General features: G+C 39.2%; 2 protein-coding genes and 1 long non-coding RNA gene across 20 annotated transcripts in view; 2 read left to right on the top strand and 1 right to left on the bottom strand.

The window, feature by feature from the left end:
• Positions 1-7,409, top strand: part of PLEKHA6 (pleckstrin homology domain containing A6) — a 258,135-nt gene extending 250,726 nt beyond the window's left edge. For all 17 annotated transcript variants that reach the window (XM_060772985.2, XM_060772991.2, XM_060772987.2 and 14 more), the window contains one exon: positions 260-7,409. Coding sequence is in view for 1 of the 17 variants with exons in the window: in XM_060772988.2 (XP_060628971.2) it covers positions 260-312 (53 nt within the window). In the remaining 16 variants the exon portion in view is untranslated. The remainder of the gene's footprint in view (positions 1-259) is intronic.
• LOC137097000 (uncharacterized) lies at positions 6,925-10,615 on the bottom strand. The gene is made up of 3 exons (XR_010909887.1): positions 10,518-10,615; positions 8,077-8,240; positions 6,925-7,005 (listed from the first exon to the last, which is right to left on the bottom strand). It is a non-coding gene; the product is annotated as an uncharacterized lncRNA (long non-coding RNA).
• A 60-nt stretch (positions 10,616-10,675) lies between these two features.
• Positions 10,676-15,872, top strand: GOLT1A (golgi transport 1A). 2 transcript variants are annotated; one of them, XM_067467059.1, is made up of 6 exons: positions 10,676-10,821; positions 11,250-11,379; positions 12,601-12,692; positions 13,081-13,259; positions 14,833-14,896; positions 15,466-15,872. In XM_067467059.1, the coding sequence occupies exons 3-6, from the start codon at positions 12,651-12,653 to the stop codon at positions 15,502-15,504; spliced, it is 324 nt and encodes a 107-aa protein (XP_067323160.1). In that variant the 5' UTR covers positions 10,676-10,821; positions 11,250-11,379; positions 12,601-12,650; the 3' UTR covers positions 15,505-15,872. The 2 variants fall into 2 exon arrangements, with proteins under 2 accessions (XP_067323160.1, XP_060627510.2); XM_060771527.2 differs by lacking the exon at positions 11,250-11,379.
• The last annotated feature ends 4,286 nt before the right edge of the window (positions 15,873-20,158 follow it).

Raw genomic sequence — 20,158 nt, 5'->3', positions numbered from 1 at the left:
TTACATTTCCTTGCACTATTGAACTGGAGCCCTCTAGCAAAGAATTATGAGTCCCTCATGAAACCCCAAGTCCAAAGACTCTGTAGGATCAACTCATATCACATAATGTGGCATAAAAATGCTACATTATGTGCTATGGGTTGATCCTACAGAATATTGTGGATGCTTTCCTAAGTTTGCAGGTCTGATGTTCTTTGTGACAGTCCTGCCACTCTATGCTCCAGCTTACTGACTCTTCTGCCTTCCTTCTACCTTCCAGCACAGGCCCTGGCTGCTGTGAATGCTGTGAAGTCCCGTGGAGCCACATTTTAACACATGAGTCGAATCTGCACCTGACACAACCACTTGATGCACGCCATTGTTACGGTCCTGACAGAACATCCTCTCCTTCTGTTGAGCCTCAAAAACATTCGGGAAGGAAAAGCTGCCTCTCTGAGGAGAAAGGAGAGTGTAACTTTTACCCCATGTTTCCTGTTGCTATGGCCCATATCAGCAAGTTATCTGGACAAGCCTTTTAAAAAACAAGTCACCAGTGCAGCTTGCTGAAGCTGTTCCATTGTGCAAGGTCAGGTCCTCTGCACTGGCACAGAAATCTCCAAGCAAAAGGCTGAGTAGCGAAGTATCGGCAGTTCCCCCAGTTGCTTGGCAAAGAGACATCTTGGTATGGAAATGGGGAGGGGGTGAAGTTTCCTGCACTAATGTAGCTGGCTCCTGAGTCTCTGTCTTGTTCTACCAGTATTTGTGCAGGAAGGCGGGAGATTTGAATGACTTGTCATTGCAGCCAGGGACTTCCTCACCCTCTACTAAAGGAAGCATAATATTTCCCCTCCTCACACTGCACATGACCCCTTTGGTGTCCTTTTATGGGCCAGAATGGCTTTTATATCCTTAATCTCTGGAGCTAAGTAAGCCTATGCATGGCCGCTCTGCATATGCTCATTCATAGGAGAAAAAAGGAAGTGAGAGAGCAGGAAGAAGCACAACGGGGTGGAGAACTTTGTAGACATGGCTAGTGAAGGAAAAAGAAGGCTTCCATTGAAGAAGGATGAGAAACAAACCAACAACGAAGTGGAAGAGGCTTTGAATTTATTAGTCTGAGGGGAGGTTGATGTGACTATAGTATGCTATGCTGTTATTTGCTTCTTCTCCCTAGTTTGAGGGCTGGAACAGAAAGTGTGGACAGTGTACATGGCCAAGTTGCAGATGTGTAGGATGAAGGATGTCATATGGAAATAAGGGGATGGAAATGTTCAGTTGTCTGGGACTCGCCTCTAGGCAAAAGCTTGGATGCATTCTGTGACCCTGTTAGGTTTGTTTGCCTATAGATACACAGGGTGTCAGGGACTGCTAAGGTCACATTCTTTTTACATTAGAGTGAGTTCACAATGGTGCCATTGAGCAAAATCCTTTTCATGAGTTCTCCATAGATCTGAGTAGTGGTGCACTGGTTAGATTACTTTGCTACTCTTAGTTCCCAGTGATGAAAATGCAAGGCTGGGACTAAATGGGATATGATCTGAGTTGATCCTAGATAGGCTGTTCCACAACATATGAAGGAAGCTTCTCCTGGGGTGCAACTACACTGAAGGCATAATGCAGTCTGACACCACTTTAAAAGTGTCTGGCGTAATGCTACACAATCATGAGAAGTCTTTAAGCCTTCTCTGCCAAAGAGAGCTGATGTCTCATAGAACTAGAAGTCCCAGGACTCCATAGCATTGAGCCATGGCAGTTTAAGTGGTATCAAATTTCATTAATTCTACAGTGTAGATGTGCTCCTGATTAATATGGAAATGATAAAATGAGACCTCTTCAAACCTTGCAATTTGTAACATCTTTCCTTGTTAAGTTAGCCAGCAGGGCAGTTTTCTGTCAATGATGTGGCAGATGTTTTCTCCCACTCTTTATAAAATGCAGAAATGCATGCATCACATCTCCTCTCCAAGGCTACATGATAATTACCGATGTGTCATTTGAGATGAATTGAGCTCCAGTGTCAAGAATACAGGGCAATTATTGCACCAGCTCCTATTTCAAATGAGACGGATCCTTCCAGATGAGTCCATGTTGTTTTCTTAAAGAATTAATTCAAAGGGGAAATAGACTAGAGGGGCAGGCAGAAAGAAAAACTGTTGTGTATGAGGGAAAATATCAAAAAACTGTATTCTTTTTCAAGTAAATCCCAAAAGAGCCACTGCTCTTCATTTATTCACATGGCTATTGCTCATTTGTCTCAAACATACTGAGGCAGGGGTCTAATAGAGAGATTTTTTTTCAGCACTGTAGTGGCTCATATAAAGGAGCCTAGGGGTTGGCTACATTACTTTTTTTTATTACCCTTCCCCAAAATCTCCGGAGTGATCATGCTGGTTGGAAGGTTCTGGGAGTTGTAGTCCAAAACATTAACCTATCCGAGCTCTAGTAAGGCTCATTTGGATGCCATTTAGGAAAGACAAAGTTGGTCAATGTCTTTGTTCTTGGGGACAATTCTGCTTTCCAAGCAATTATGCATGTAGAATTATGGAATCATAGAGTTGGAAGAGACCACATGGGCTATCAATTCCAACCCCCTGCCAGGCAGGAAAAGCATAACCCAAGCACCCCAACAGATGGCCATCCAGCCTCAGTTTAAAAGCCTTCAAAGAAGGAGTCCCCACCGCACTGTGAGGTAGCGAGTTCTATTATTGAACAGCTATTACAGTCATGAAGTTCTTCCTAAGATTCAGTTGGAATCTATTTTCCTGTAATTTGAACTCATTGCTCCGAGTCCTCCAGTGCAGCAGAAAACAAGTCTGTTGTGGAAGTATGCTTTGTCACATTACCTCCTTTTTACAAAAGCCAGGCATTAGACATCACCTCACAATCCATAGAATAACATTGAGACATAAACAGTGCATTGTATTCAAAACCCAGAGAAAGGGGAGCATTAAATTGCAGGTCTCCCTCATACACAACATTTGAAAACAATTGTCCTCCTAAGCAGACCTATGGGTCGGATTTTTATCTTAGTAAAATATAGAAAGGCTATCATGAGAAGCTGCTTTAGAGAGTGCCAATTGGTCATTCATTGTAAGAGACTGGATTAGATATAGTTTTTGTTCAAAAGGATCCCTTCATTTTGTTTAAAATTACAATGTTCTGGAAATAGGTGATATAGGTTGGGTTTTTTTTACAGGTTAGAAGAATATAGAAATGTGAATGCCTTTCTTTTCTTTCTCTTGAGCTGGATTTCCAGAAAAGATCAGGGCAAGGCATTCAAATATGTCAGCAATCAAACTCACTGGATTTGTCACAGAACACAATGGAAGATGGCAGGGTTTGTCACTGTAGACTGTGATTTGGCTTCTAAATGACAATGTAGTTCTTCTGAGTTGCTGATACACTCACCCCACACCAAAGTCAGCAGTTTCATTCTAGGCTTTGTTTCAACATATACATGTCCATAAAGGTATACATGAATGTTACTTAAAGCTATGTCATAATTTAATATAATTGTTTGGAGTAATATTGCCTCCACTGCTTAAAACCTTCAGATATAAAGCCACATACTCAACTTGATTGAGCTTGAGTCTGTGATGTGTTTGTGCTGCCAAGCTAGCAGTGGTGGGGGAAGAAAGAGCTGTCTCATTTTAAAATATTGTAGATATTTTTGTGGTTTGTTTAGCAGTTTTAAGGACAGAATCCAGTTGGTGTTTTAAAGACACATAATGGAATCAACTCATTTGAAATATGCCATGGAAAAGAGTTCAATGGATATCATGGACTGCTAAAATGTCAAATAAATGGACCTAAGAACCAGCCAAACGTGAACTATCCCCAAAAGCCAAAATTATACATTGATGCTCTCTATCATATTTTGGCCATATCTTAAGATGGGATGATTCACTAGAAAAGATGCTTGGTAAAGTCAAATGTATTAGGGAAAGAGAAAGATCAAGTTTCAGATGAATAGATTCAATCAGGGAAGCAACAGATCTGAAGGCTGTTGAAGGTCTCTCATTCATAGGGTCATTATAAGTCAAAGTTGACTTGAAGGTAGTTAACCAAAAAAGGGAAACTGTTGGACATTTTTGTCCAGTGCAGTGTCCACATTCCATTTAAAGACACTGAAGAAGAACTGCACATGGTATTGTTATGCCTGTGAAAGATGCATATCCAACGGTGTCTGTTGAAAAATGGTAGTAGTACTCCTTTGGTTGCATGTCTGGTTGTGTGTGCCATTGTCCATTGGGTTTTGAAACACTGCAATTCAGTATAAGGGTTTTATAGCACAATGTGTGTGTAACCCTGGAATAGGCAAGGTGTTGACTTCCTACATACTTATTTCTAAGTGAACCTGTGGCTCCTATTCCCTTCCAGAGCTTTGTGGTGATGAGAGATAGGCAATGACTAGCAATTTTTTGCAAGGGGGTGGTGGCATTGCAATTCATCATCTGAAAGTACGTTACTCACTGGATTACTTCCCCAGTGTAGACATGACTGGAGCAGTTCCACATTTCAAGTTCTGCCATCATGTGGTGTAGCTTTGTCCTAAGATATTGATGTTCTGCTCACCAAAGAGAAAAAGACTAGATTCCCTCCCACTTTCCAAAGGGGAAAAAGAAAGAAATATCAGTCTTCACATAGAGTTAGTTTTTTTTTACTCTCTTCACTTCCTGACAAAGCTATCGTGTATGTGTGTGTGTCTATGGAAGGAGACATGAGCTTGACTTTTCAGTGTTTGCAGGCCAGGCAGCAGCTGTGTTGACCTCAGTGATCCTTCCTTCTAGTTCACGCATGAGAGATTGTAGAACTGTTGGGAAGAATGACCATAAAACTCACAGAAGACCCGACCTATGTCCATTTAACGTAGACTAAGTCATACTAAAATCAGTGAGTATTCCTTCTGTGGATAGATTTGCATCTTTCTACGGAATTGGGTCCTTTGTCCAAAGGAAGACTAATTTCTGTGGACACATTCCTGGGATTGTGTTGTTAACAGGTTCTGTTTCCTGGAAATTAAGTTTGACACTAAAGTAGCAAAAGCTAAGATGGTATGCCTTGTCACATTCACGGATCTGCCTCAGTAGATTTGAAGTGGAAGCATAGGGTCTGAGCGTTTAACAGTATCTTTCTCATATAATCCAGTGGAGAACACTTGGCAAGGATGCCTTTTATCAGAAATATTTCAGTGCCTGCTTTTGTCAGGTTCTATTTCCTGCACATTCATTTTAGCACCAAAGTAGCAATGGAGCGAGGTCCCATCTCATCACTTACAAGACTCCACCTCAGTAGATAACTGGTAAAAATTAGGTTCTCAACATATAGCAAGACCTTTCCTACATACCATAGTGAAGAACAGATGACAGACTGCCTTTAAATCAGATTTTACGCCACCTCCCTATTCAAGAAATAGTACAGATCCTTTTTAATTTATTTTTGAAACAATCTTGCTGGCAATATATAGAACACTCCAGGGCATCATAGTTTTAGATCCTTTCCTTCTCCTTCAGCAATACATTTGACATTCCAGGATAATAATAATAACAATAATACAGTTCTTGGTTCTGCTCTTGTAGTAGCACCTGCTAGCTCATAAAACTGTCCCTTCATGATCCTCTACATGCCTTAATATATGTTTTATGGAAATTATACAGTGATATATGTGTATGTGTATATATAAATATATATGTTTTTTCTCTTCATCGTACTGTTTTGTTTTGTGCTAACTTTCTCTCTCAGTACGCAAGACCACTGAAGTCAGGCGTGTCACTGAGTTACTAAAGTGGAAGACACTATGGGCAGTTTATCAGAATAATAAATAAAAATAAATAAAAGAAGACATATTTAAAGAAATATATATATATTTTCTGGTTTTATCAAAGCAAATTTATTTAAAATGAATAAAAGCTGTCAGTTTAAGAGGAATGATGCATTTATTTCCTTGTTGTTTGGTAAGGTAGTGCTTTGTATTTCAGGTCTCAAGCTTCTGCCGAAGGTGCTTAATACTGAAACTAGCAAAGCTGAACCAATTTACATCTGTAGAGAGTATAACCTGGAAGGAATATAATAGGAAGACGTGTGGGACCGTAGCATATCAGGGACCGCAAAGATTGTCTTGCTGGTACACAGCTATCCCTTTGGGATCCTTGCAATATATTTGGCATTTTCCTGTCAGTGCCAGTTTCCTTTCCTTTCTTTTTTTACCTCCCTTTTGTTCACATGAATGTTTTTTTGGTGTAGCTTTCAGAGAGAGGTCACTGCAAAGTGGTTACTTTGCCTCTCTCCAACATCCTCACTATCCCAGTGGCTCTCCTTATTTCTACCCACCATATTTTGTTAGGGAACAATACAACCTTCCAATGATACTTCCCCCCCCCCAATATGAAAGCATTCTGGCCATTTTCTAAATGGTGATGGCTGAATTAGATGGGGGACATAAGAGCTAAAGGGAGTTCCTGAAGGAGTGTCTGCTTTGGACTGACCCTCCCAGAAGTCAGAGAGAGCCTCTGTATTCTACCTCCTCTGAGGATTTGATGTGTAATGGTCCTATATGTTTAAGAGATATGGAGGACAAACAACCTTGGGGAGAAATAGTGTCTTGAGAAAACCCTTCTACAGTGATTGAAGTTACAGGGCTGTCATGAGGTATGTAACATTTTTTGGAACTTTTGCATTTTGTCTGCCAAGACAGTGCTCATTCCCCTACTCCTGTGGCATGCCCCAGTAATATGAGCACCTATTCGCAATTAAGGAAGGATTTGGGTGTTTTTTTAAAGGGCATTAATAACATAAGGAATGTTCTCCATCTCTTCTCACTAGTCGTCTCAATTAGTTACTAGGTAGAATTTGGCACCAATTTATTGCTATTGTCACTTTAAGCATTTGGAGGTTACAAGCTGTGAGTTCTCAGCAGAGTGCATTTAAGACCACCATTTTACAGTATTGTGGAAGATGTTTATAATCTGTTTTATTTTAAGTACTGTTGTTTTCCCTTCTAATTACGCGTTCCTATGCCAGCAGCACCTGTAACCAAGAAAAAAAAGGCATTATTTATGCACATTATTTGCAGCAACATTTTGCTAGTGTTAGACAGGTTTTAAGGAAATGATCAAAGCAGCAATGTGATGTTGTCTTTTGTTTGTATAAAAGTGACCTTAGATTATGACAATTCAAAAGAAAATTAGCAGTCTGTGCTTAAAAATAATATGTCAGTGGCTTGGAGTTCTTCACACCAAACCAAGGGATAATCTTTCCAGTAATTAAACCTGCGGTGGCTTGCTTACTATTCCTTCCCAGCAGCGTATGTTCTAGATGTAGCTACTTCAAAAGGTCAAAATCTCACACAAGGAAAACAAAAATAAAAATGCATTTGTACCTTGCAAGTTTGTATAAAGCAAATAAATAAAAAGTGATGGTTTGTAAACAAATTGTGTGTGCCCCTCATTTTTCTCATGGTCTCTTTTTAAGGCTTGGAAAGGTCAAGAAGTTGATGAAAAATATTGTTAGTCTACATCAAAAGAAGGGTTGAAAAGTTGCACCAAAGATCTTTTTGGAAGGGGAAGGACTATATCTCACTTCTCTCTGAAATGATTACACTTTAGGGAATTGGGATTATTTCCTCAGAAACAGACCGGCAGTGATCTTCTAGTACACCATGAATACAGTGTGTTGATATTCAGTCTCTACTACATCTAAATATGCTTGGGAAGGAGTAGACAGTGGAGTTTATGATGTTATAGTCCAGTGCTGCAACATCAAAACATAAAGAGATGGGCACTATTTCTTAGCTATACAGTATCCAAGGTTAGGATGGATCCAGAGTAGTTAGCCTGACAGAGGAGGGGCTCTAGCTCACAGAAAATACTGGAACCAATACTGGAGTCTCCTAACTAGAGTAGAGGAGTTGATGCTATTGTGGAGTCCTCATAGTGAAGCTAGGTTTTTCTCCCACAAACAAAGGAAATTAACAGTGTTTTTTCTTTCCGGAGGAGGAGGAGACAACAGAGACAACTCAGAGGCAAAGAGAAAGGAAGAGCGGTGGAGGCAAGCACTGAGGAACTACGTCTTTTCCCCAGAAAAAGGACTGCAACCTACCATCACACTGAAGGAAGCTGGGGAAATCAGGATGAATCCACTTAGCTGCATGCTCTGAGAGAAAGGTGTCCTACTCTAAGAGTAGAGAATCGCCCTCTTATATCATCAGCAGTCCCGTTTCATGTTCTGCCTCCCCCATCACACTCCCACATAGAAACTGAGAACTGGAAATACATTCATCTTACATTCATCACAAAGTCAACAACAACATTCAAAATCCCAGAGATCCTGTGCCCTACCCAAAGCCCCTTAGATTAATGGAGTCTGACACCAGTTTAAAACCTCACCTTCCTATGGGAAAATAGTTTTGCCAAACCACAGAGGATACAGGAGACAGCAATCCAGGTTTAAATCATTACTTTCCATGGGATCCTATTGATCTGCATCAACCCATAGGATACAAGAGACTGCTGATGGTTGGGCAATGAAACAGGATGGGAAACTTTGATGGTTCCCATCACACCTGTTTTTCAGTTGTAAAGATGTAAGTAAAGTATGATAAGAGGTAAGCTCTCTCAACATGATTGCTGGCCCATATTCAGAGCTCCCTCCTTTCAGGACATTCCAAGGGAGAAGTGGCTTGAAGAGGAAGAGAACACTCAAGCATATCAGAAGAGATGAGATGAAACTGTTTCCCAATGGATGATGTCTGCACTGTTCTCCCATCTCCAGAACTGCCCTATGGCTAATGTCTGTTCTTTTCTCCCTGGTGAGGAATAACATGGATGCTGCTCAGGCACCGCCATCCTCTACTAGGCACTAAATGGCCATGAAGATGCCTGCTGGGATTGATAACCTGCCTTGAGCAGGATATGAAAGATAAGTTCCCTGGAAGTATGCTCACAGAGCAATAGGACCACAGCCACTATGCGAATGAATAAATACATAAATTCCTGCCAAACAACAGCATCTACTGGAAAGAACATTAATATGATGTGAAAGAGATGTCTCAAAAAACTGAAGTCCCTATCCCAATGAAATCACTATGCTGTCCAAAGTGAGCAGATATTTGGAGTAGTATAGGAACCTCTACATTGTAAACTTCCATTCTCTTCCCCCTGTGGTAGTGGTTCCCAACCTGTGGTCCGTGGACTTCTAATGGTCTGCAAGAACTAAAATATGGTCTGTGGCCTCACTATTATGACACTGTTGTAACAGTGACCGTTACAAACCCTCTTATAGTGCCTAAGCTTATTAAATATGATTTTCTGTGGGTGAGCAGATGGCAACTACTGGGTGGCATATGTTCTGTATCAGAAACTAGAGCTGATGTGGTCTAACCAATGCAATTTTCTGAATTAGCACCCCAAATAACCAATCTGAATCTAAAGTTGACCAAAAACTGACTTGTAACCCTTTTGGTACTAATGTTGGAGAGTGGTCCCTGGTAAAAGTGGTCCCAGGTCAAAAATAGGTTGGAAACTACTTTCCTGTGGTGACTTACATCTCCATCTCTCTCATGTGTATACATATATGCATGGGGACAGTTTCATTCACAATAAATACCATTGTATTCAATCAAGGGACATCGTTGAGCCATTGCTAAAAATATACCAAGACATTGCCCTTCATGTCCAGGGCCATGAGACTCAGGTGTTATATTAGCTTGAATGTTGAATCAATCATCTTGATTATTGGTTACAAGTTTGGATTACACCACAACACATGGAAGAATTATACTGTACATACAATTATTACAGGCTTTTATTTGCAAAAAAAAATCATAATAAGCTTCAGGTATCAAAGGTATTGAATGATGCACTCATTGGAAATGAGTTTGCAATCTGTGGTCCTCAGCTATTTGTATGGCACTCGTAAGAAATGTCAATTTCTTGTGCTTTATAAGAACTGTGTTCTGTAACTCAGGCATGGCTAATCCAGATGTCCCTAGCCACTTAATTATCTCTTACAATAGCTTTTCTCTGTCAGTTGTTTGCATGAAAGCAACATCAGTGTTTTGCAAGACTATACTGTGCCTTAAAAGATCACATGTATGTTTGTGTGTGCATGAGAAAGAAAGAGAGAGAAAAAATAAAACTGGCACACATATATATGCTCAAGTTTAGAAATAATGGCTATAATTGAAACAGAGATACAATACATGCTCAATTGCCCATTGCTAATTACTGATAGGTAGCTCTCCGTGTTTCCTACTATTTTTTATCATTCACTGTGGTTTAGATTTCAAACAGTGGGCTGGTCTTTTTCAGAAAACAGACAATTCTGTGAAAAATAGGATGCACATTTATCCTGTATGCCTCCAAATTGCCAGCACAAAAAGCAATAAGGAAAAATGCTCTCACAGAAGAGAACAAAGAGTCTCTGCTGGCAACAGGGAAGCACATTTCCTATTGTAAGTTGCATAGATGGTCACATAAATAAAGCCATTCTCCAACACTGAAGAAAGTTTTGTTCATGTCAGAGTGTTATTTTCACCTTACCTTGGTTAGAACTACCTTTTGCAGGTTGAGGAGAAGAGAAATGCAGTGACAGAGCCCCTCTTGGATACTCCATAGTGGCACCTTCAGGGCGATCTTCACTACAGACAGGTTAATAATTTCCAGGGTGACGCAAAAAGGGCTAAAGGCCTTTCCAAGGTTCACCAGCCAGGAAATATGTGGAAGTGTCTGCCTTTGACTCAACTCTCAATGTTGTGACATTTATACATAGGAACAGCTACTTGGACAGGAACATCCCTTTCTGGGCCTGCTGTGGTGAAGATAATGGAAATAACAGAGATCCAAAGTGAGTATGATAATGTACTTCAACCTGTGGAGTGGGGATTGTACATTCCTATAACAGTCATGTTAACTTAGAAAGTGTAGTCAGGATCAATTTGTTTTTTCTTTGTTGGCCCAGCTCTTCTAGGTTATGACACCATGACCTCTAGTTCAGAGCCTGGAAAAGTTATCTCATATAACACCCAGCATGGTCCAGCTGGTAAGGCCAGTGGGATCACTGGGGCATTTTGGGAGTTATAGAAAAACACTCAGTTTTCTAAGCTCTGATGAAGAAGTCATGTGGGGTTACATTTAAAGTAACAATTGCATGTTCTGCTCTAGACCAAAACTATTACCTTGGAAATAGCCTTACTAGGATTTTTGTTTTCCTGAAGATTAGAGAATTTGCCCTTGGAGCGGAAAATTGACTAACCTCTTTGCCTTTGTCCACAGCAAATGAGAATTACTGCTCCACCAGGCCAGCCCAAAGCCTCTGGATTTGGCAGAGATTACCTGTAGTTATCAAGGCCAGGGCTTGTTTCTGATATCCATATAATATTCCTCCTTACCCAGAATTTTTCTTGTGAGTTTTCAGCATTATCTGTGATTTTGTAAAATCCCCTGCAAGGTATAGGAGTTTTGTTTTGTTTTGTTATTGTTGTTGTTTTTGGTGAGTTTCCAATACAAGCCAGGGGGAAAGAGACACGTCTATATCCACAATATCAGTTCACCCATTTGCAAAGGCCCAACTAGTCATGTTTAGAATGGAGATGTGATATTTGCCATGGACCTTTTCCACTGACCACTATTCTTTAATTACATTTATATATCAAGATTGAATTGTTCTTCTTTTTTCTTTCTTTTAGAGGTATAGAAATGATATAGTAATTTAGATGAGGATAATCAACTTGAAATGTAATCCATACAAGAGAGCTGAAAGGAAGATCAGGGAACAAGGATTCAGTCAGTGATAGATGGGACTATGCTCCTGCTGAAAAAAACAGGTCTGCAGCTTGGATGCACCCCAGGACTCAGCACTGAGCACACATTTTGGTGCTGGTTAGGAATATATTCACAGTTCAGTTATGCTTTGGGAGCCTTTTTTTTTTTTTTGTCGTGCCAGGAGCAACCGCTCCTGTTGTGAGAGAATTGGCCGTCTGCAAGGACGTTGCCCAGGGGACGCCTGGATGATTTTTGATGTTTTATCATCCTTGTGGGAGGCTTCTCTCATGTCCCCGCATGAGGAGCTGGAACTAATAGAGGGAGCTCATCCGCCTCTCCCCGGATTCGAACCTGCGACCTGTCGGTCTTCAGTCCTGCCAGCACAGTGCTTTAACCCACTGCGCCACCGGGGGCTCGGGAGCCAATTGCACCAGTTCCTTGAAATGTCAGGTGTGGACATAGTGACAGATGGCTTGTTTGAATTACTGCAACTGTCTCCAAAGTACCACACAGTTATGAAAACAATTAAATTATAATAACACAGCAAGAAACCTTTGAAAAAGAACACAGAAAAAGCAAAGGAGAAAGTAATATTAGGCCACATACAATTGGTTCAGGAAACACAGATTATCTCAAAATGAAGTTCTTCCCAAAAGCAGAAAGAGGAAAGTACCGCACTAGCTTTTCCTCCCATAGCCAGAGGCTTCTGGGAGCTGTAGTCAAAAAAGGCAACTTTTACAAGTTCTCCAATACTATGGCACTACGATCAGAATATATCCTTCAGTAAGTTATAAGCAAGACTCATTTCTTCTGTCCATTCAAATTCCTATGACATTCATTGCAACCATTTTATGTCTTCCAGAGATTGGTGTCGGCCTTGTGGGCTTCGGAGCATTCTTCCTCCTTTTTGGAATGCTGCTTTACATGGATTCAGTGCTTCTGGCCTTTGGAAATGTATGTTTCTTCAAAAGCATCAGATATTTCCTACCAAAATAGTGTTGTTTTTTTTGAAAAAATGGCCACATATAATTTTAATTCCCAAAGCTTTAAAAACCGTAATGATCTCTAGATCAGTAATTTCCAAACCCTGGTCCTCCATGTGTACTGGAATTCAATTACCAGCTGCTTCAGCCACTTCAACATGGAGTTGACATTCAAAACACATGTAAGGCCAGATGCAATGAAACACCCCCTGAGAAGGAGAACATGGAGCAGCACCGAGACCCTGCCAGATAGTATGGTCACTTAACTCTTCCCAATAAATTACTATATATTCATACAAATCATGTTACTTTAAAGCACTCTGACAATCCCTGAGAACAGTTTCCTTTCTTCTCCTTAGATTCTGTTCCTGTCTGGATTAGCTGTCATCATTGGACTAAGAAGAACGTTTGGTTTCTTCTTTCAGAAACCAAAGCTTAAAGGAACCAGTTTCTTTCTAGGAGGCATAATCATTGTCCTACTTAGGTGGCCAGTCCTTGGAATGCTGCTGGAGATCTATGGTTTCATCAATCTCTTCAGGTGATTAATCCAACCAAAGTAATGGAGCATTTATAAGAAACTGTGTGTGTGTGTGTGTGTGTGTGTGTTTATTTATTTTATTTATATGCCCCCTTTCTCCCCATGGAAACTCATATAGCAAGGATGGGAGCTGTGAAACACATGGGCCACATGGGGTCTTTAGTGCTACCACCAGAACCCTCTTAAGTCCTAGACATCTCTCAAAAATGTATTCTAGCAAAAATGGGAAATCTTGCCTCCAGAAGCCTCTATATATTCCAGTTATGACTGAATGACAAGCAAAGTAGTGCATGTATATATATGAATGTGTGTGTGTGTGTGTGTGTGTATCTATATCTATATTTCAGTGCTAAAATTGCATTTGGGGAAAACATGAAGTCCCTTCTGGTTTCATCAAAATTGTTATGTGCTATCAAGATTTCTCTGATTCATGGTGATGCTAAGGTGAACCTATAATGAGGTTTTCATGGCAAAAGTTCTTCGGGGGGGGGGGGTTGCTCTTGAGGTTGAGAGAAGTTACTTGTCCAAATCACCCAGTAGTTTTTAGTTGACTAAGAATTCGAACTGTGATTTCTCAGTATCCTAGGACAGCTTGGAAGATTTCAGGTGATAAAAAATGTGATGACTACAGCTCCTAGAATATCCACAGATATCCAGTTAACAGTGGCTTAAGATCGGGCTTGTGCCATACTGCAATGCATAAGTCTCTGTCCCTCATTTGTGCTTATCCATATCCGACCAAGACTATGACTTAATAATAGCTGTTCAACCATGGTATATGCTGCCTTGGAGTATGGAAGTTTTTAAACAGAGGTGGACGGTCATCTATCAGGAGTGATTTGATTCAGGCATGGAAGGGGTTGGACTAGATGGCCTTTGTAGTTATCTCCAATGTATATTTCTGTGATTCTAAGATTTCATACTGCCTGCCTATTAATCATAGTGAGGGGCCATTGTTGTACACTCCTGCTTCTGAAAAGAGCTCTAAGGCTTGTGCATACATAGTCTATGACAACTCATGAGACTAGCTCCCAGTTGCAAATACTAAGATTTCTAAATGGTATTCATATCTCAATATAAAAGTTCTTCCTCTAGTGATTCATCAAAGGATAATTGATTATCTATACAACTCAAACCTGTATGGATGCCAACTAAGAATACTCTGGTTCACAGTTTAAGGACCAATTTCATTGATACATTTTGTCAGTCAGAATGCAGTTAACTTTCAGATGCAGAGCTTTGAAAATGATGGGTTTTTAATAGATGTAAACATGGTGCTTGGATTACAATAAGCAAACACTTTTCTCCCAGAGATTTTTCTCTTGGTCTGTTCTGGTATTGGGGTTTCAACTGAAAGAAAAGTACATGAAGAATTGTTATTTCTTGAGACAAGTGATAAGCAGGAGAAAGAGCTAATCACCTTCTACATTCAGATTTAATTTTAAATAGCCATTGTGTGATTGACAGTTCACTATTTAAGTATACAGAATTAATGCTGTCATATCTAGTTTGGCTTTCAAGTTCATTGCTACATGCTAATTTTAGCAATTAACAAATTCTTCTTTGTCCTCAGGAGTTTTTTCCCAATTGCCTTTGGATTTCTTGGGACATTGGTTAATATACCATTTCTGAACACGGTAAGGAGTCATATTCTCCTGTGGGAAAACAAGCTTGGTGGTTTAACAAAAGAAGCAATTATGCCATAAAGGTAGACAGTTTGGAGGGTCTGTATTCCAGCTGTTTTAAACTAAGACTCTTGCTAAATAATCTGTTTCATTACCAGAGTTACTGTAATTCCTCTTTGTTTTAAATGCAAGTTGATGCATAATCCTACATTTCAGTACGAGTGATATCATGGTAAACTCTGAGGTACAGATGATCCCAGTGAAAGTGTTAACACGCAGAAGTGCCAATATAGTTCTACTTGTCCCATGAACCATAGTTTCTTTGCAATCTAAAACTGTTTTTCTCTGGATGACATGCTTTGAGTTGGTGCACTGCACAGCCAGGCTTATTGAACTGATGGAAATTGTATTGATTTAAGAGCAGATATATCACACTTTACAGTTGTGTAGCCTCATTTGTAAATGCAGAAGTAAATTCTAACATAGAACTAACTTTGTTCACAGTTCTTGCTTTTTATTTCAGTTATTACTGTGTCATTTTTATAAAAGACCAATTGGTAAAAATTGATATCTCGTTGCAGCTGTTCCAGAAATTTGGAGACACCAGTTCTTTGGTGTAGTCTGGATGAGACCTATCTCAGGGACAACTTCCTTTCTTACAAACAAGAACTACTTTCAAAAACAAACATGAAGAACCTATTATCTTCACAAGGATATATAATTTAGGCTCTCAGTCCTATCTTTATATGAGGTGACCTCCTACAAGTATATACAAATCAGCTGAAAGAAATTACTTGGAGATGTTGGTTGTATTAGCATGGGGTAAAGGTTCTACATCCTTTTGCTAGTTTATCCACAGCTTAATGTTCTCCTGCAGAGGATCTTACTGAGGATGTTAAATGGATGGATAACAGCGGAGTGAACCATGAACTCACTGAGCAAAACAATCAGTTAAAGTTAGTTCTCAAAAGGACACATCCAAGTGGGATTGTCACCTTGAAAAAATAAAATGTCCAGATTTTTTTCATAACCTCGTTGAGGTGGATAATTGGTGTCCCGCCAAGTGTTTTTGGACCAATCCCAACTTTTTATCTGGTCATATTGATTTAGGGTGCATCTACATTGTAAAATTAATGCAGTTCGACACCACTTTAATTGCCATGGCTCAATGCTATGGAATACTGGGAGTTGTAGATGAGTTTACTTGTTGTTTTAAAAAATGTGCAGGGGAGGCTAAAGGATGTGTTAAATTACACTTCCCAGAATTCCATAGCATTAAGTCAAGGCAATCAATGTAATGTCAAACTCATTAAATCTACAGTGAAAATGCTCCCAAAGTCTCTCTGAAAGTCAAAATCCATCAACTTCTGAAGGGCTTGGTGTATATACAGGTTTTGAGGGGGTTTTTTTCTTTTGTATATGTGAGCAGGATGAATATCTCAAGGCATGTGTTGAAAAATGTGCTGTAGTATTTGAAGCACTACAAAAACCTGCAAAACCACATCAGCAGAAATAATAGTGAGAGAAGAACATACTCCAAGAACAGTAATGCCTTTAACTCTCTGAACTATCAAACAAAAGATATACTAAGATAAAGGCATAAGCAGATATAGGAAGAAAAATTGAAGTTGAGATGTACAGAAAATTTGAATTTGAAGAAACAGCTATGATTTTAAAGAACATGTATGGAATATATCTACCCTCAAATTCAGAAACAGGGTGTGGAGAATAAATATTAGAATATGTAAACAGTTATTCTGGATTTCCTATTTATTTCAAGTTAAACACAAAACAACTGGAAGTGTCACAAAAGATTGGAGGTTGCTTGTTGTTTTAATGTACAAGCTATACAAAGCGGCTAATTAAAAGTCTGAGAACATTACGTAGCCACCTTGCAAATGTGTTTTCCCCCTATTTTTGTATTTAATAATACTTGTTTAATTATAAAATAAAACAAGTTATCAAAACTTCTTGTTGAATTGTGCATGTTTTTTTCTCCCAGAAGAAAATTGCAAATTCAGGGGAATTGGGAAATTACTAACTGCAGTTTCAGACAACTTTAATCATGGCATCATTTGTTCACTGTTTTTTAATGAATGGAAACAAACTGCTTATGTTCCTTTCCATTCATAAGCTTCCTTTTAGCTGCACAGTACAATTTAATGAAGAATTTCTATATTGGAAAATGCTGTGTAGATGTGAAAAAGGAGACAAATATTCAGTGTGAGTGTTTGTGTGTGTGTCAAAGAATCACCTTCAATTCTTTTAAATGTACAGATTGGACCAGCTAAAATGACCATTGCCATTAAAATACAGCCATTGACACAGATTCATCAGAGATCAAGTGAAAGAAAGAAAAAAATGGTTGTGACACTATTTTGGCACTTTGAGTACAACTCCTGAATAATAATAATAATAATAATAATAATAATAATAATAATAAATAAAACTCCTGAATAATAATAATAATAATAATAATAATAAATAAATAAATAAATAAAACTCTGGAAATGGATGACAATCAATTTCTGAAACATTGCATGAGATTATGATCAGCAATAAGTGAAGGAGGTGGGAAGTTGGATATTACAAAAAAGAGTTCAGTTGCAAACCTGAAATATGCACATAAAATCAAAACAAAAAGAACTCAAAAGTGCTGATATTTTCAGAAGCTTACTTCCTTTCTTGATAAGCCTACTGATATAATATTCAAATCAAATGCTTTTTATAAATTGCTGTTGATGTACTGCAATAAATTTAAATGTTATATCGGAGTCAATAAGGGTTATAGGACAAAACAGAACATGTGTGTTCCTTGTATTATCTGGCAATATTTTACAACACATAAAGAGGAAGGAATTTTGTGGTTGTTTTAAAAAGATCTGACATGAATCAGAGGTATATATGAAACATAAACAAATTTCATGTTTAAATTTGAATTTCACCTCCAAGATATCTCATTAGGTATATATAGACAAATATAGGAACTAGGCATGTGTGATCCATGGTTCTAAATGGTTCTACAGTTTTGGTGGTGAAAATTCCAGAGTTCCAACAAAATTTTCAAAATTTCATTATAAATGTAATTTCCTAATTGGTTCGGTCAAAAAAACATAGCAAAAGTTTATCTCCTCATGTGAACATGTTGATGTGCACATGAACAGAGGGGATAAAATATAAACAAATAAGGCAAATTACCTTTTCCATCTTATATTCAGCAATGGCAAGATCTTCTCCCCCGTCCCTATCTTCCTTATCTATCAACCTGTACCAAACATCACATGAACTCTCTATTATTATTATTATTATTATTATTATTATTATTGAACTCTATAAAATGAAGGCAAATATACATGAACCTATAAACTCCAGTAACATCTCTTTAGCAACCCCAGATGCTCATTCCATGCCCTGTGTGAGAACCAGAGATGGGACATAATCTATGAGAAAAAGGATCTTCCTGGACCTCAGCAGGAGCCCATCCGCCTATTGCCCAGAATTTCCTCTTCAGCTATCTAGGACGAAACTTTGATTGCAATCCCATCAACAAGAGACATATTTGGGACTCTTTCTTTGTCTTCCCAGCATGGGAAGAGGTCTGGCACAACAATTCTCATTGTCCTCTTTGTATAATCCTGTCAAAACTTATTTTGGACTTTTCTTTGTCTCCAGCATTCCATTGCTACACACCCAGGGGTTGGCATGATCCCTGGAGACCTTACCACCCCAAGACCACCTCTGCCAGTCCATTGGAAGCCCTGGGGCCTCATTTCCCAGCTGGGAGGAGATCCCCTGCTATGTCATCACCGCCTCCTCCAATCATGGAGCCCATCGGTTAAGACCCACCTCCTGACCAATCAGAGGCCTGGGGGTGCTGGCTGGCTTCTTGGCTATGGCCAATCAGGAGAAAGGGAGGGAGTTTCAAAACATAGCAATGTTCATGCATGAGAATTCTTGTGTAAAAAATGTCTGCTTATAATTATACTTTTACACTTTTATACTTTTAATTATACTTTTACACCTTTTGACTATCTGTGCTGTACAAGTGTCCCTTTTTCACAAATTGAATCAAGTCTCTGTCATTTCCCTTCAACCTAGTGAGATTCCTGGTTCCTGACTCGAGACATCCGCAGTTAGCAAAGCTTGCCAGAAGTCCCTCGGTAACCATGGGACTCAGGCATGTAGCCAGGGGGTGGGGGTGGGGTGGTCTGCGAGAAGACCTTACTGGTGCATTATTTAAACTATTATGTTTATTCATATCATGATCTGATCACCATACTCAATATATCCCGTATGCATGGGGGTATTGGGGTAACAATAGAAAAGGTTTGCTAGGATAGACCATCTTTTACTCTGACTCAGCCCCCCCCCCCCCCAAATCAAAATCCTGGCTACGGGCCTGATGGGTCTTATAAAAACTAAAAAAAATTCTTGTATTAAATCCCTAGCCCCCTCTGCTCCAACTTGTTATTATCTTGAGCAAACAAACAGCTTCTGCTATATCTAGTTTTGTCAGATTGTTCATTACTTACAAGAGTTTGAAATATATCACTGTGAGCAGTCAGAGCTGTGTCTGTATGGGAGAGACTAGGAAGCAAACAGAAATAGATACAGCCAAGAAAACAAGGAAAGCGGCCAGAGAGAATGTAGACAGCAATAAAAGAGAGGCAGAGAAAGACGTAGTAAACAGCTAAAGACTGCTGGATGTGGTATGCCACCATCCAAAGAATCAAGACCATTTTTGATGCTGTTTCTCATGGGGAAAAAAACTTGGTAACAACGTAACAATCACGTGACTTGCCCCTGGTAACCCAGTAGGTTCGTACAGCTGAGTGGGAATTTTGTTCTCCAGAGTCCTGTCCAAAACTCAAATTGTGACATCACTCACACTGGGTCCTCCCAAGTGGCCACATACAATTTAATCACTGAACTGTGTGATTCCCATCCTTGTTTCAATGCCTTCTGCAAAACACTGCAAACCAGGAATAAAAATAATCCACAGATATAATTTTTCCCAATATGAGTGGTCTTTTTAAACCATTTTTCTGAGCTCTAATAACAGTTGTCAGGATTTTTCTTTTTTTTTAATTTAGATATTTTCTGATGGTTTGGAGGATAATAAAATTCTAGGATATTGATGTGTTTAAATGTCTCAGTATTGACTTCTTTTTTGAGAAAAAAAATGTCACAGTCTAAATATCATGATTATCTGTACCTCCTGCGCAAGAAAACCTTTGAATGAGGCAACTGATACCTAGAAACAATTTCTTTACA

The sequence above is a fragment of the Anolis sagrei genome, chromosome 4, assembly GCF_037176765.1.
Source record: "Anolis sagrei isolate rAnoSag1 chromosome 4, rAnoSag1.mat, whole genome shotgun sequence".
NCBI lineage: Eukaryota > Metazoa > Chordata > Lepidosauria > Squamata > Dactyloidae > Anolis > Anolis sagrei.
Note: the sequence above shows the minus strand (reverse complement) of the source record. Positions and strands in the feature narration are given on the sequence as shown.

Excerpts from the sequence above, each read along its gene's own strand:
- GOLT1A (XM_060771527.2), top strand. The coding sequence starts at position 10,800 with ATGGAAATAACAGAGATCCAAA. Across the intron at positions 10,822-12,600 it reads GGAAATAACAGAGATCCAAA|AGATTGGTGTCGGCCTTGTG; the intron begins GTGAGTATGATA and ends TATGTCTTCCAG. Across the intron at positions 12,693-13,080 it reads TGCTTCTGGCCTTTGGAAAT|ATTCTGTTCCTGTCTGGATT; the intron begins GTATGTTTCTTC and ends TCTTCTCCTTAG.